Raw genomic sequence first — 16,481 nt, forward strand, 5'->3', positions numbered from 1 at the left:
AGTATATATATATATATATATATTATGGGGCACCGTGCAGGAGGGGTGACAATATGAGGAAAAGCGTCAAAGAGTATTTGTTCCTGCCACTCTCTCTCCGAAATATACTTATAATGGGCGTCGAAGAACAACCGCATGACATACCTCTATACGATCTAATGCAGCGCATACTAGCGGGGCCACCTGTACGTGCGTGAGGGGCTTTTGTGCGCGCTTGTGGACGTGTATCTATTATGATGTGTGTGCGTGGGCATGCGGACCTGCAAGCACGTACTGTGTGCGCACGCGTGCGACGCGAGCGAACGAGCATGCGTGTCGTGTTTTTTTTGGAGGGGATGAGCCTTCATGTTGCACTGCAGGGCCGGTAAAATAAGAAATACTCTAAGTGAAATCGTATATTGTACATAAACCCGCATATAGTATGAGACTAATGAACCCTCCAAGCTTTCACGTTCACTTGGGCGACGTCATCCAAGTTTTATATCTGATGAAACTTGGATGAATGGAACGCAGCATTGCTGGTCAGAACTTAAATGCTATAGAGAAAAGTTTGAAGCGTGTGAGATTCGCATCACCGCGTTCGTTCCAGCTCCCGCTTTCTCAAATAGACACCTTAACACTTATTGTAGATACTTATATATTATGTTTACTATATATAGCTTTAATCTTTTCATGTTGGGCGTTTAAATTAAAAGAGGTCCGACGCGTTTCATACGAAACTCTACTCCCGTCTTTGCGCGAAAAAGACCAATTCATCACTTAGTAAATAGCTTATGTATACGTTATACTTCATCACTTTATCTGCGCGTTTAAATCAAAAGAGGTCAATCGCGTTCATACGTAAACATCAACTGTGTTAGCTAGCACTTGACAGAGTGGCATGGCGCCCTGGCCTCCTTAAAACACTTCGCCTAGCGCGCTTTGAATGTACCCCAGGCGGCTTCGCCCAGAACCTATGTAATAGCGGCATCGCCACGTACCTATGGAGGGGATATGTGTCAAATTCAAACGTTCAATTGAACAGTCAATTTAATCATTCAAACATTCGATTGATTGTTTCAATGAACAGTCAATTTAATCATTCAAACGATTCAATTATTCGATGATTGTTCAATTGTCGATTGATTGTTCAATGAACAGTCAATTTAATCATTCAAACATTCAGTTATTGCGATTGATTGTTCATTGATGCGATTGAATTGTTCAATTGAACAGTCATTTAATCATTCAAACATTCAAATTATCGCATGATTGTTCAATTAAACAGTCAATTTAGATCATTCAAAGCATCAATTATTGCGAATTGATTGTTCAATTGCTCGATTGTTGTTCATTGTAACAGTCCAATTTAATCATTCAAACGTTGGCAATTGATCAATTGATTGTTCAATTGAACAATCAATTTAATCATTCAAACATTCAATTGAAGCAATCAATTTAATCATTCAACATTCAATTGAACAATCAATTTAATCATTCAAACATTCATTGAACGCAATCAATTTAATCATTCAAACATTCAATTGATAACAATCAATTTAATCATTTCAAACATTCAATATTGAGAATTAAATAGATGAATTGCCAAATTGAATCAATCGAATAGGCGTATTGAATCAGGGAATGGAGCAATCGCGCGAGACTGCCATGATATCCGCAAATTAAACCCACATGCGCAGAGATAAGAGACATGACGGAAATACGGTAGGCACGTACGTTGCTAGAAACGCATCGGCCAACGTTTTCCCAGCTAAGTGTGTCTTACCCGGCTTTACGTGCGTGTACCGCGTCGTACGTGCCGTGTACGTGCGTGCACGTGCGTGTAGCGCCGTGTGCACGTGCGTGTACCTGCGTGTACCCACGGCGTGTACGTGCCGTGTACCCGCGTGTACGTGGTGCACGTTGCGTGTACGCGGCGGTGCACTGCGTGTACCGCGTGTACGTGCCGAGATACTCGCGTTGTACCATGCCGTGTATCGTGGCGTGGTAGCCTGGTGTACCGTGCGTGTACCGCGCCTCGTGTGCGGCGTGTATCTCCCGTGTACCCGCATATGTACGGCGCGTGTTACGTGCACGTGTACCGCCCGCGCGGACGAGTGCGTGCAGTACACGCGGTACGCAACCGTACCACTGCGAGTTACACAAAGCAAGTACACCGGCGTCCCACGCACCGTGCACGCGGTACACGCACGTCGCACGCACGTACACCGTACGGCCACGTACAGCGGCGCGTAGACGAGCGTACACGCGGGTAAACGCACGTACAGCGCGGGTACTACGCCACGTAGCACGCGAGTACACAAGGCAAGTACACGCGGGTGCACGCACGTCGGCAGCGCAGGTACACGCACGTGGCACGCACGTACACGCAACGTGGCACGCACGACGCGCACGTACACGCGGTTACACGCACGTACACGCGGGTACACGCACGGTACACAGCGGGTACACGCTCGTACACGTCATGTACACGCACGTACGCGTGGGTAAACGCACGTGCACGCCGTACACGCACGTCCACGCACAGTACACGCGGTACACGGACGTACACGCACGTACACTCACGGTAGCAGCGCGGTACACGCACGTACACGCGGTTACACGCACGTAACGCTGGGTACACGCACGACAGCGCAACAGTAGCTACGCGGACACGCACGTAAAACGCTGGGAACGAAAATACACACACCTTAGCTGGCGGAAGCGTATGGCGATTGCGCTTCTAGCACGTACGCTGCTACCACGTTTTTCGCGTCATGTCCGTTATCTGTTGGCGCATGTGGGTTTAATTTGGCCGATATACGAGCCTCGGCCGAATGCTTCCATTCATGATTCAATACGCGCTATTCATGATTCAATTTGGCAATTTCATTATTTAATTGCTCAATTGAATGTTTGAATGATTAAATTGTCATGTAAGTTGAATGATTCAATTGATGTTATTGAATGTTTACAATTAATTGTGTTCAATGAATGTTATGAAATGCATAAAATATTGCATAATTTGTACATGATGTCTCAATTGAATGATTGAATGATTAAATTGATTGTTACAATTGAATGTTTGAATTGATTAAATTGCATTTGTCAATTGCAAGCAATCAATTGATCAATTGCACGTTTTGAATGATATAAATTGCACTGTTCAATGTGAACAATCAATCGATCAATTGAACGTTTGAATGATTAAATTGACTGTTCATTAAACTAATCAATCGATCATTTGAAGCGTTTGATTTGTGACAGCATATCCCTCCCATACGTACGCCGGGCCAAATATGCATTAATAGAGGCGGCCTACAAAATTCATTATAGTGGCACATATCGGCATCTGAAATTTCCTCCATCCTACTGGTGCGGGGCCGGAGGGGGGGGTGGAGGGGAGGTGTTGGGGGAGGGGGGGAGGGCAAACGTATGGCAGCACTTCGCCACGCTAGCGTCACAGATGCTGAGGAGTTGTCGGCGCCTCTAGGCTATGCTGCATCGTGCCTAGTGAGTGCAAGTGCTCACGAAGATAGCCCTCAGTTGTCCATTGCGTCGCGTAAGCGCAGTGTTGCGCAACCATTACGCACCTCGGGCCGAAACTGTATTGTCATGGACAGGTTTACTCATCGAAAGCGCCACCACTGTGCATCGCTTCGCTGCCTGAGCAGATTTCCCCAGCATCGAAATTACTCATACCTACTGTTAATCGGGCGCGCTAGCCCGCCATTTCCGATCAATCTACGCACATTGAATTCGCTCATGATAGCAGCGTAGCATCTAACCAGGGTATTGATCATCGGGCCTAATTAGCTGAGGCTATCGCCGTGCGCACAATTAAGCATCGTCAACGCCAACTACCGCGCACTGATTTCATCTCGTTCGATGCTACGAGCGAAAAACACACTAGCGATCAGCGAGTACGCATCAGCGAGGATTTGCTTATGTTTTACGCACCGTGTCATAATTTCTCAGCCCCGTTACTGATACTTCTACGGTAGCTCCTTTCGTAACCCCAATTGGATTGGTAAGCGCCTAACTATATGTCATAGAACATGCCACTCGCACACAGCATTCTTAATTTCACCAATATGTGCAATATCTGCATTTCAATGAAGACCTGTTTACATATGTCAACAACTGCCTAGGGCACGCAACCGCGTCTCACACTAGGTTAATTAGCTTTGTATACATTCGAGCATAGGTAGCGCAGTCTATAAATATTTGCGTCACGTGCATGGGCCTCGTTTTGTGGGCACCGTTTGAACATTCCATTCCGGGAATCTGAAGCTAGATAGGCGCCGCGCACGATAGGCCTCTGAAAGCAGGGTATTCGTAAAATTTTTATGCTGACGTACACAGTAAATAATCTTACGCTGCTAGCCTCAGGTGACTCTAATTGTGCTTTCATTTGATTGCTCGACTTACTTGTGAGCATTGATCGTTTAAGGGCCGTTCTGCGTTCTGGCACCGGCCCTAGTAGAAGTATAGCTGCGTAAATTAACAGCAGTTCGGCTGAGGCCTTAAGCCAGCTCAGCAGGTATAGATGGTATCATGCTCGGCAACATGGGTGGGCCGGACATCTGCCGTACATCTGGCCCATCAGTTACTGCGGCATACATTAGCCGTATATTCATTCAGCTCTTCCAAAATACACAGCAATAACAAAACATGCGAGAGAATGCGACGAGAAAATCCGAGAGAAATCGAGAGGAATCAACTAACAGCACGCCACACACACACGCGCACGCAACACACGCAACACGCGGCCCGCGGATCGAGAGGAATAAAAAACACGCACGACGCTCACAATACGTTCTAGTTTATTGTTTTACGCTCCTGGCTCTGATCCTGAATTCAGGGATTTTTTTTTTTGTCACAGCTGACTTCTGGTCCTGCCAATAGAGAGGCGAACTCGATCGCTTTAGGAATAATAGTTGGCGCTGAGCTGCTGGCGGAGTCTCGCTTCAGTGCAAAGCCACGCGCATTACGGTGTAACAACCAGGCCCGCCTTTCAAAGTATCAAGTGCTCAAATAGAGAAGAGTTATGACACCGTTTAATAGCGTTTTGCATAGTTTTCAACTTGTAAATATCTATCCAATATTGGAATAAATATATTTCAAATTTTACTTTGCGCTCGTCTATGATTCTCCCCTAATCAATATGACACCACCAATTTACCTGAAAATCGGTATGTGTTCTTCAAAAAGTTATTTGAATACGACACGGTTTCACACAGTTTTTCCAAATGTTCGCATGTATTCCGCGCAGTTGATATGCGGCGGCCAGCACCAGTTGTAAACTACTGGACCACTGGGGGCTGTTGGTATATTAGGTAAGCCACAGTCACAGCACTTGTTTCGCTTCCTTATCATCAGCAACACGATGGCAAAAATCAGCTGCTAGCTCGCCGTAAGCACACATTTATTTCTAGCACGCTGGAAACGCTACACGCTGAATACAATTCGATGCCTAATTTCCCCCAACAGCCCCAGCGTTCGCGTCATAGACAATAGAACACTAATCCGATAATAAACTTGCGCCGAATACATTGCGAACATTTAGGAAAACTTGCTGTGAACCCGTGTCGTATTCAAAGAACTTGTTTTTGAAGAACACATACGATTTTCAGGTAAATTGGCTGGTGTCATATAATTAAGGGAGAATCATAGACAAAACAAGGTAAAGTTTGAATAATATTTATTCACATATTAATAGAATGTTTACAAGTTGAAAACTATGCAAAACGCTGTTAAAACGGTGTCATACTCTTCTCTATTATGAGCTCTTAAAAGTATCAATATACTCCGTAATGAAACTGGATACGTTTAGCATTTCTGGCCTACTTCCCACCGTGACGCTTGCAAAGTCACATACGTCTTGCTGGCCGGCCAACACTATAGCATGCAAAGGCATCTCAACGAACAGCTTTGCTAACAAGTGATAAACAGGATATTTCAATGAAAATAAGAGAGCGGCCGGCCATTTCATGTTCGCCGTATAAGTGTACATTAGTGCTCTTCTATATATAGTTCTAGCAAACATCCGTGATGCATATATGCGTACACATCACGCGCATCCCTCCTAATTCACTGGAACATGACTGCACTTCGCTGCATGCGCTAGCATATACTTGCGTTGGCTTGCCTTCCACGAAACCAATGTAGCCTGTCTCATCACCTCTTACATAGAGTCTGACGGCGATATCTATGAGTGTATATAATTGCGCTCCTACACTGTGGTATTAAGTACCCTGTCGCGCATACCTGCTATTTTTCACTGCATCTACTGCACTTCTGTTCAGGTATGCATTCGCATATCCCGAGGTCATCTTGCAATCTTGCTTGCACTCCCGTTTTACGCTTTGCCAGTTCATTCTCTAAATTGCATTAGACATACGTAATCTGACATTGCTATTTACACTAAGTAATCACGAAATTTCTCAATCTACAAAAATCTGCAGATCAAATTTGAAGCATAAATAAAAAAAAGTATAGTAAGTAGTAGTAAGTAGTAGTAGTAGTAGCGCATAGTAGGGTCAATGAAGTATAGTTTACCACAAAATACATGATCATTATTCGTAATTGCATTCGTAACTTGGATTGCACAGGATTTGAAACATTTAGCAGTTTTGTAATGAATAAAGATTAAATAATAAATTATAGCTTTATGTATGGATCGTTACGACGGCCTTCTGTTGCATCGCGTAACTGGGATAGACTGACGCTCGTTTCTCCGAATAAATACTACCGGCGGTAAAACTAACAGGGCCGTAGGCCGAGGAAATTCTAGGGGGCAAATTTCATGACTCAACTGTGTAATGTTGAGCGACGGCGGCGCAGCTCTTGATTGACATCCATAGTGTGGTAGGGTGGGTCTGAGACAAGGCTCTCACGGATAAGTGACCAAAAAATCACGTTAGGGTTATTTACGGATTATTAGCTAATCTTTAATTTTTAATCTTTGCTCAAAATCTAGGCGGGCGGCGCGCAGCTGCTCCCCCCCACAAGCTACGCCCCTGACTAATATTACTGCGATGAAATTAAATTACATTTCTTCAACGCAGAGATAATATTTCAGCTTGCAGGTAGATCGTGCGTATCAACCGCAGAGAATTTTCCGCCTAAAAGGATATATAGCTATCAAATCCTATTTATTTTGAGCCGAGTCCTCATTACTCAGAAAACTCGCGCCCCTGCGCGCGCACGTGGGGCTTTTCTCTTTTGGCGCAATAAACGAGGAGCGCGGAATTCTCTACGCTGTCAACATCGTAGCGCCTGATCCCTCAAGATGTGCGCAGCCGTAAAAGAGTTATATCGTACGAAATTAAAACATGACTGTCCCACCGCGCGCGCACTAAGCCCCGCCCGCATTACAGATGGACCACACGGCCTACTTGCACGCGATATGCGTACGTACAAATATAACCGCGCGATGTACATGATCAGGAGTGTATAATATGTAAAGAATTATTTAATATAATATACTCTTGATATTATATTATAATGAAATACAAATATAATGTATTAAAAATACAATATGTAACAAAGTATATATATATATTATCAGGAGTTAATGAGACAAAATTTGTTTCATTAACTCCTTATTATTATATATTATATTGTACACTCCTGACACGATGTATAGAAATGACGGTGCAGAAACCGCCACCGTCAGCGCTCGGCGCAGGATTTCTTCTGACGCGCTGACGCGATTCGAATGATAACTGTGCAGCGCGGCGAAGATCTAATTGAGTGTGTCAGATCAGGCTCTCTTCTCGGAAGCTCCACGATGCCGGATGGCGATAAATATAGATTTAAAATCCTGTCAAGTCCGTGTGCTGCATTTATCGTGCCTGCGGGCGAGCCGAGACGACAGCACCCGCAAATCGCTAACCCTGCGCACGTCGTGTGTGTGCGTTGTGGTGTGTGTGTGTGTGTGTGTGGTTGTGTGTGGTGTGTGTGTTGTGTAGCGGAGGGGGGTAAGCGTGTGGTGTGCGCTTGCTGTGTGCGTGTACGTGTGCGTGCTGGCGTGTGCGTGTGCGTGTGTGTGTGCCGTGTGCAGCTGCCGTGTCGTTGTGAGTGTTACGTGTGTGTGTGTTGTGTTTGTGTGTTTGCTGTGGTGGTGTAGTGAAGAGTTGTGCGCGCGCGCGCTGCGATGTGTGTGTGTGTGCGCGTGCGTGTGCGCGTGCGTGTTGTGTGTGTGCGTGCGTGCGTGCGTGCGCGTTTGTGTATGCCGTCAGTCCACAAGAGTGTGAATTCTACGACCGAGTAGCCAGCACTCCCCGTCGCAGTAATAAAGGAAACAGGGCTTCATGACTTCCGTTTGTCATCCTTTCTAGGAAGGAGCGCGGTTTGCTACGCCTGGTCTGCTACCTGTTGTTGCAAAAGACGCAGGCATGCATGCTACTTCCATTATCGCCTATATGGAGTGTGGTTACGACGCGGTTTTACCAGATTGTCATCGAGTTAGTGCGAGGTTAAAAGGCGAATCGGACATGTCGTTACGGAAGGCCAGTAACGAAGCGCGCGCGATTTCGTTAGCGTAAAAACCATTTTAACGTGGTTAGCGGGTAACTCAGTAACATTTCATCAGTGTCTTCAAGCCAGCGACACATTGCGGAACGCTGACGTAGCGCGAATGCATGCCAGTGCATTTCTGTAAATTTCACCGTAATGCATCTCTCTCGCAGCCATATTTCCCCCCGTCGCTCGAAGAGTAGGTCATGAAGTTCATGATAACGTGCAGAGCACATATAAGTAGCCTATGGGGATCAACAATATCGTGAGCGCTCTCAGTGAGTGGATATTTTAACTCGGTCTGGCGGGACACATTCTACTCACGAGATGATGAAAGCCCATAAACTGCCCTGCGGTAAATTCTAAATCTGAAATATGTGTAATTAAAGCCTGTATTGCGAGATTTTTGCATAGAAAAACTAAATATAGCTGAATAAAGTCTTACCTTACAGCAAAAATATCACTGATTGCACCAACATTAAAAATACTAAGATTTTATGCAGTTATAGCATAGAAAATTGGATATGAACACATCGTAGCAGCAATGCATTTTATCGTGTCGCGATAATGCCTAATGGCAGAATTGGTAAACTTGTATTTGTGTCGGTGATGAATTGAAAACAAGTGCGTGCCTGTACTGTGTCTATGGCAGATAAGCGGTGGCGCCACAAGCTAATCCATACTTCCTGTTAGTTCAAGATGACAGAAAACGAATGTTTACAAAAACGATTAGTTCGAAACTGGCAGTTTTCGGTGAATACAAAGGTTCTAAGACATTTTATTGTTACTCTAGACAATTGCGGTTACTCAAGCAATAACGGTAGGTGTCATGAAAGTGGTGAAAACACTGGAAAACTCTCGCAATAGTTACTTTAATAGAGCAAACTTAAACATTTTCGGCAACAAATTTATTCGTAATATAAATAATCCCAGAAGGATGCGGCACATGCCCAGATTCATGCGTCTGCCGCTGCATGCATGAAAGATATATTTGCTGTATAGCAATACTTGTACTGTAGTACGGGTAATTACCCGCATCTCTCTGACAGTTGTACCAAATGAGCTTTGCACGCTGCGATAAATACTACGCTAATCAATCTATGACAGAAGCTTGGACCATGAAGAAGCCATGCGCTGATTATAATAAAGCGCACTTGCTGTCATAGAAGCTGCGAAACGCTGGCGGCGCAACTCGCGCAACGACACGCTCGTGTACGCACACGCAGAAAAGGCGCGCGCGGGTTTCAGCGCACGCGTGTTCGCATTCTGCGGCGAAGTCTGCATTACAGCGGCATGCCGTCTGATGACTGCTAGCGTCACCGTGCTGCTGTGGCGCGACGGTGCCATCTGGCAGAAGCCCGAGCGGTTGCGCCGCTCGTAATCCGCACCGACTGTGCATCATTATCATCCTCCGAACACGCCCGCATGCTCATGGCTTGCCTCTGCCTCCTCCGCATCTTCCTCGTGCTGCGTCATCGGTACTGTACGGAGTCGTCTGCGAGTGTGCTACTAATACTGTCGTGATTCTACAATGTCGACTGTCGTCGTCGTCGGCTCTCACGTGAAGTGTTGAGTACGTGTGTGCGTGTGCGCGTGTGTACGCACGCGCGTGTGTGTGTACGCGCGCACGCGTGTCTGTCGCCGTGTGTGCGCGCGTGTGTTTGGTTGTCGACGACGTGAGTACACACGCACGAGTCAAGATGCGCAAGCTGCAAACACCTCGTGGAGGATTTAGATCGCTGGTAAATCGCAGTTCTTCGCTATCTACAGTAAGACCGATGATGTCGAGTGTGCGCGACTATTTTACGAGAAAAAACACATATGTGAATACATGCATACAACACGTACGTACGCACGTACGCACGTACGCACGCACGCACGCACTAGCAGACGCAACTGCAGCGCACGCACGCTACGCGCGAAAGACTGGACCACACACACATATACACACATCACACACCAGACACAGCAAACACACACACCACGGGCGTTTTTTTTTATTCTACTTTATTCGTTTTTTTGGTGTTTTTCGAGCCACACACACACATCACACACAGCACGCATATGCACGAATTATTAGGTATTATATTAGTAGTAGAGGTCACACATAATAGTAGCAGTGGCATAGTAGTAGTATTCGTGGTGTTAGTAGTATTACACATTGTAAGAGTTAAAGAGTACGGATTCGCATGCGTGATGATGTGAAGGCTATGCCAGAAACTACGCGCCGTCGGTACTATACATCTCCTCCATAACATCTTTTTTGGGGCTTCAGCAAGACATGTTTTTTGCATGTGGCTTGCAGCAATTACATTCGTATGCAGTCAGGATTCGCGAGTAAACAAAAAGGCATGGGCATTTTAAAGAATGTTTTTGAATGTTTTGAAGTTATTCCAAATAGCTATGTGCACACTGTTCCGCAGATCAAAATAAGCCTAGCCGTAATCTAGCACTAAAACAAGAAGCATCCAAAGCGTCTGTCCAAATCCAATTGCGACTTTGCTAGAAGCCCGGCACTGCTCGTGTGAAGGGATGCTCGCACCGTATATATACTGCTGGACACTAATTATTTATAATTTGTTTAAAACTAAGAACAGATTGAGCTATACTTCATCATTATATGGCTGTGGCGTGTACAATACTGCGCGTCGAGCGCGTGCCGTATTGCTTGCGTGCGCGGCCTGCATGCGCACTATACTCACTCGGACCCGCGCCACGCATCTTGCACTCCCCCGGGACACGCAGCGCACGCAGCGTCGACACGCCAAGCAGCAAACACATTGTAGACACCACCAACAGCACCACACAACAACACACACACGGACACACGACACACAAGCACCACACCAAGCACACACACGACACACACACATCTGCAGCACCGTGGCAACACGCACATTTTTGGCACGACGAACACGCAGCGTACATGGTATGCGCCACACACGCATGCAGCACGCCGCTAGTAATGCACTATGCGCAGGCCCACAAACGGGCACTCATATACCAACACATGTGTACGCTATAACGTAGCGTACGTGCGTAGATCAGGAGGCTACATGAGGAGTCTATTGATCAGACTCCTGTAATATTGCTCCGTCGTGTATTTAAGTGATAGTAATTCGGTGCTATGCTGAAACCGACGTTTCGCGAAATAAGAGAGCACATGTTCTCGTTACATAGTTACTTCAATTAGATAGCATGTAGCGGAGCAGGACAGACGATCAAAAGAGTAAGGCTCATTAGCCACGCACTTTCTCCACTGCCCCTACCCGCAGATACTAACCTGACATCTGCGGTATACTCAAGTTGCATGCTCTGTACTAGTGTAAAGCGTACATACTGTATGTGCGCGTGCGTGCGTGCGCACGATGCGAGCGTGAAAATTACGTGTTCCTGGTTTGTGTATGTCCTTCTCTGCTCCTGCTCCGTCATGTGTGGTGTGGCATTCGTGCGTGTGCGCGCGCTGCGTGTTGGCGTGGTGTGTGTGTGTGTGTTTGTATGTGTGTGCTGTTGCTGTGTGTGCTGTGTGTGTTGTGTGTGTGTGGTGGGATGTGTGGGTGTGGCTGTGTTGTTGTGGGTGTGCGTGCGCGCGTCTCTGCTACGAAAGACGAGAGTGGAGAGAAGAGATAGAAGAAAGGGGAGAGAAAGGTAGGGGGCGGGAGGCAAGAGAGAAAGAGAGAAAGAAGGAAAGAAAAAAGAAAGAAAGAAAGAACGATAAGAAAGCTATAGATACGATAGATAGATGATAGATAGATAGATAGATAGATGGATAGATAATTATATATATCTTTATATAAATGGATAAATAGATAGATAGATAGATGGATAGATAATTATATATATCTTTATATAGATAAATAAATAGATAGATAGATAGATAGATAAATATATAGATCGATCGATAGAAAGATAGATAGATAGATAGATAGATAGATAGATAGATAGATAGATAGATAGATAGATAGATAGATAGATAGATAGATAGATAGATAGATAGATAGATAGATAGATAGATAGGATCAACTAGATTTTAAAGCAATATCTTTAGCCTGTTAATATTTTCATGCGCGTATGAAAATCCTATATACGATCGCGCGCAGGGCCGATTAGATCCAATCGACCGCTACTAGTTTCTTTCCAGTAACGGGTATTTGTATTTCATTAATTAAAAATTAGCTCACTGCATGCGCAAAATTGTGCATGGCATCAATAGACGAGACGCTAACTAAATTTAATTGAATACACACACGAACGCGCGCACACACACACGAACGCGCGCACGCACGCACGCACGCACGAACGAACGCACGCACGCACGCACGCACGCACGCACGCGCACACACACACACGCGTACCCAAGCGCAAACGCACGCACGCACATTCACGAACCGCTTACTTAGACCCGCAGGCACGTAATTTTATACGCATGACCATGCCCAATAACGTCAGGGAAAGAGAGACACTAGACTGGGAGAAGGAAAGAAAATTAAAGCGGGGGAATATAGAGAGCGATCGGGGAAATGTGGAGAGAGAGAGAGTGAGAGAGTGAGAGTGAGTGAGAAAGAGAGAGAGAGAGAGAGAGAGAGAGAGAGAGAGAGAGAGAGAGAGGGAGAGAGCAAGGGACTTTGGAGAGCAACCATATCCCCTGTGGTTATGACCAACGTTGTTCTTACCGTGAGTGCTAACACAACTATGACCAAATATTCTATCACCAAAGTTTGCGTAGCATTATTCTTAGCCGCATACTACCGTGTGTTTACATAGCTTTCCGTCTGTTATAATCTCCCCCTGTATCGATTCGCAATAACAACCATGACGCTATAAACCTTTCACTAATCGATGGAAGCCGATAAAATCTAAGGCTTGGAAAGCTTTTTTTGTAATTTCATATATTAAGAGAGACAGATTGCTATTGTCTACAATTAACACACCCGATTCGTTCCGCCTTTCACGTCTCAGTACATATCATCTACGGGATATCGGATTGCGCATGAGCTATGTGTTAACCTCACTTATATCGGGTGCTCTATTTATCATTGTCACGCGTGAGCGTTCCTACACACGCGCTCACGCACCCACACATACACACGCGCGCGCACGCACGGACACACGCACCCTCCCCCCACACACACAAACACATACAAATACGCATACGCACACTGGTATACACTCTCTGTTCCTCTCTTTCTGCAACTATATTTCTTTCGCTCTCTCTCTAGCGCGCGGTCTCTTTCCTTCTCTCTTTTTCTCTCTCTCTCTCTTTCTCTCTTTCTCTCTGTCTGTCTCTCTTTCTACCTGTCTGTCTGTCTGTCTGTCTGTCTGTCTGTCTGTCTCTGGTCTGTCTGTCTGTCTGTCTCGTGTACTCTTATCTCTTTTGTATCTCGGACACGCTCCCTCTGGTGAGCCCTGCGTTTGACTACTCCTCGCTTCCTCTTTCTTCTTGCCTGATTACTCGGCCCCTCAGCTTCATTCCACTCTCTGCCTTCACCCGCCCGAGTGTCTCTTAACTCTCACTATTCAAGTGTACCCGATACACACGAAAAGAATATTGCTGCCTATAAGGGCCTGAAACTAAATTGCATATTCGTACAATTTACCATGCATGCAATCAAGTTTGTGTGCTAATTGTGTTAATTGCGCTAATTGTGTTTTGTCAGGAACTGGTCGGAAGCCAGCCGGTGGACAGGAATTGGAAAGGAATCGCTATCGCTGTGCTAGTCATCCTGATTGTATGTTCCATCATTGTCACAGCAATAGTCTTGCTCACGCCAGGTAGGCACGGTGCTGTGGAACTTTTACAATTATTGACGACAGCTAATCCAGTCGTGCCTGTTAAATATTTAGAAACACGAAACCTTTTTTACCGCTTCGTATAATAGATAGGTTCTCTCTAGGCACGGGCTACATTTAGATAGTATTCATTTTGTTGCATTTTCTGTTCCTTTCTGAAGAGAAAACCTGATATACTGTGCAGTTAAATGTGTCATGGAATTATACACTCATTTTCTGTAGCCCAGATTCAATGTCGAAGTCGATGTGGTAACTAATATGGTGTCATGTTTGCTTTCATTGAAACGTGGCGATATCCAGAAATCGGTAATAACGGATACGTAAACTCTTTCAATGTTGTGCCATTAGCTAGAGTACATATGTCTACATTAGCCGTAATCTAGCTTGGTTGTACAAACACGTTTAGCACGTAGTAAATGACTCTGTCTGTAAGCAGCATGTGTATGGTTGTCGATACGTGCATTTAATTCTCGCATGAATCTCAAATGAATCAAAATTAAATGAAAGCATAACACCGACAACCGTTTTTAAACTTACTGATAAACGATAAAACTTAAAATGGTGAAAGATGTTTGTGTGTATGTACTGCTGTATCCGTCACCTTAAACAGGCGGCGGCAAGGAAACACAAGCCACACACGCGCGCACGCACGCACGCACGCACGCACGCACGCACGCACACACACACACACACACACACACACACACACACACACACACACACACACACACATATATATATACACACACACACACACACACACACACACACACACATGTGTATATATATATATATATATATATTTATTTATTTATTTATATACCCGTCTCATTTATTACATAAAATTGAATTTTGAGTTCATGAAATTTCATTTTCATTTTCATTTAATATAGTTCATGAACATGGTATCAGGTATTCAGACTATTGACTTTTCCACACCACGGTCGCATTAAATATATAATCTTTTGAGCTTCCAACGGCGATATAAATGATTTTCCATTGCAGCTTTTTGTGGGTTGTATTAGCGCATGAAGGTTATTGAATATTGTTTGAATCGTATAACTGGAGACCACGTTCCTACGTTTAATATATATGTATATATTTAGATCATATCAAGAGCTAATAATAATATATATATATATATATATATATATCGAATATAATTATAGCAAGTTAGTTACGCTGATTTCTCGGTAACAATTTTACGATTTCCTTCATTTCTAGAACAAGAGATCACATTCATTGGAGATCGCATGACGTTTGACCAGGTGTTTAATGGAGAATTTAGCACTGGAAAATACTCGATGAAATGGCTGACAGGTAAATAACCCATTGCCGTTTTCCCGTAATTTATACGTACGGCAGGTCGGTTGAACTTCATATTGTAAGACATGAATGGCTGCGTAAATGAGTATGAATCGAGCGTAGCGATAAGAAAATAGTTCGTAAAGTATTCTGGCGTGCGACGGTCAGATTAATTATCTGAAATCGACGAAACGATGGCTGACTCACTTCGCGTCTGCTGTACCTGCGCTTGCAAACAGCAACAACGCAATAAAACGCAATTTTTCGTGATGTGTTCGGAAAATGAAAGTCGTAGCAGCCGTCGGATGTGTGACTACTGTTTATTGTCCCTGTTCATAATTGTTACTGCAATTGCCATAATGCACACTTGTTCACACAACGGTGAGCTGCATTCCAGGACTATGGTGGCCGAGATAGCTACGGATATTTTTATTATTTATTTTTAATTTATTTTCATTCCATATTCATTTTCATTTCAAATTCATTTTTATTTCAAATTCATTTTCATTCTCATTCCAAATTCATTTTCATTTCGAATTCATTTTCAAATTCATTTTCATTTTCATTTCAAATTCATTTTTATTTCAAATTCATTTTCATTTTCATTCCAAATTCATTTTCATTTCAAATTCATTTTCAAATTCATTTTCATTTTCATTTCAAATTCATTTTTATTTCAAATTCATTTTCATTTTCATTCCAAATTCATTTTCATTTCAAATTCATTTTCAAATTCATTTTCATTTTCATTTCAAATTCATTTTTATTTCAAATTCATTTTCATTTTCATTCCAAATTCATTTTCATTTCAAATTCATTTTCAAATTCATTTTCATTTTCATTTCAAATTCATTTTTATTTCCTTTTTCATTTTCATTTTCATT

The 16,481-nt window shown here is 44.0% G+C and overlaps 1 protein-coding gene across 2 annotated transcripts in view; it reads left to right on the top strand.

Annotated features, from left to right (window-relative positions):
- The window catches only part of LOC106808871 (dipeptidyl aminopeptidase-like protein 6), a 50,314-nt gene that overhangs the window by 16,924 nt on the left and 16,909 nt on the right, over positions 1 to 16,481 (top strand). The window contains exons 1-3 of one of the 2 annotated variants that reach the window (XM_014811762.1): positions 10,179 to 10,244; positions 14,160 to 14,274; positions 15,517 to 15,612. In XM_014811762.1, the coding sequence (XP_014667248.1) occupies positions 10,203 to 10,244; positions 14,160 to 14,274; positions 15,517 to 15,612 (253 nt within the window). In that variant the 5' untranslated portion in view covers positions 10,179 to 10,202. Of the gene's footprint in view, positions 1 to 10,178; positions 10,245 to 14,159; positions 14,275 to 15,516; positions 15,613 to 16,481 lie in introns of those variants that run through there. The other variant, XM_014811763.1, reaches the window with a different exon arrangement.

This window comes from Priapulus caudatus, unplaced genomic scaffold (genome assembly GCF_000485595.1).
Source record: "Priapulus caudatus unplaced genomic scaffold, Priapulus_caudatus-5.0.1 Scaffold310, whole genome shotgun sequence".
In the NCBI taxonomy this organism is placed as follows: Eukaryota; Metazoa; Priapulida; class Priapulimorpha; order Priapulimorphida; family Priapulidae; genus Priapulus; species Priapulus caudatus.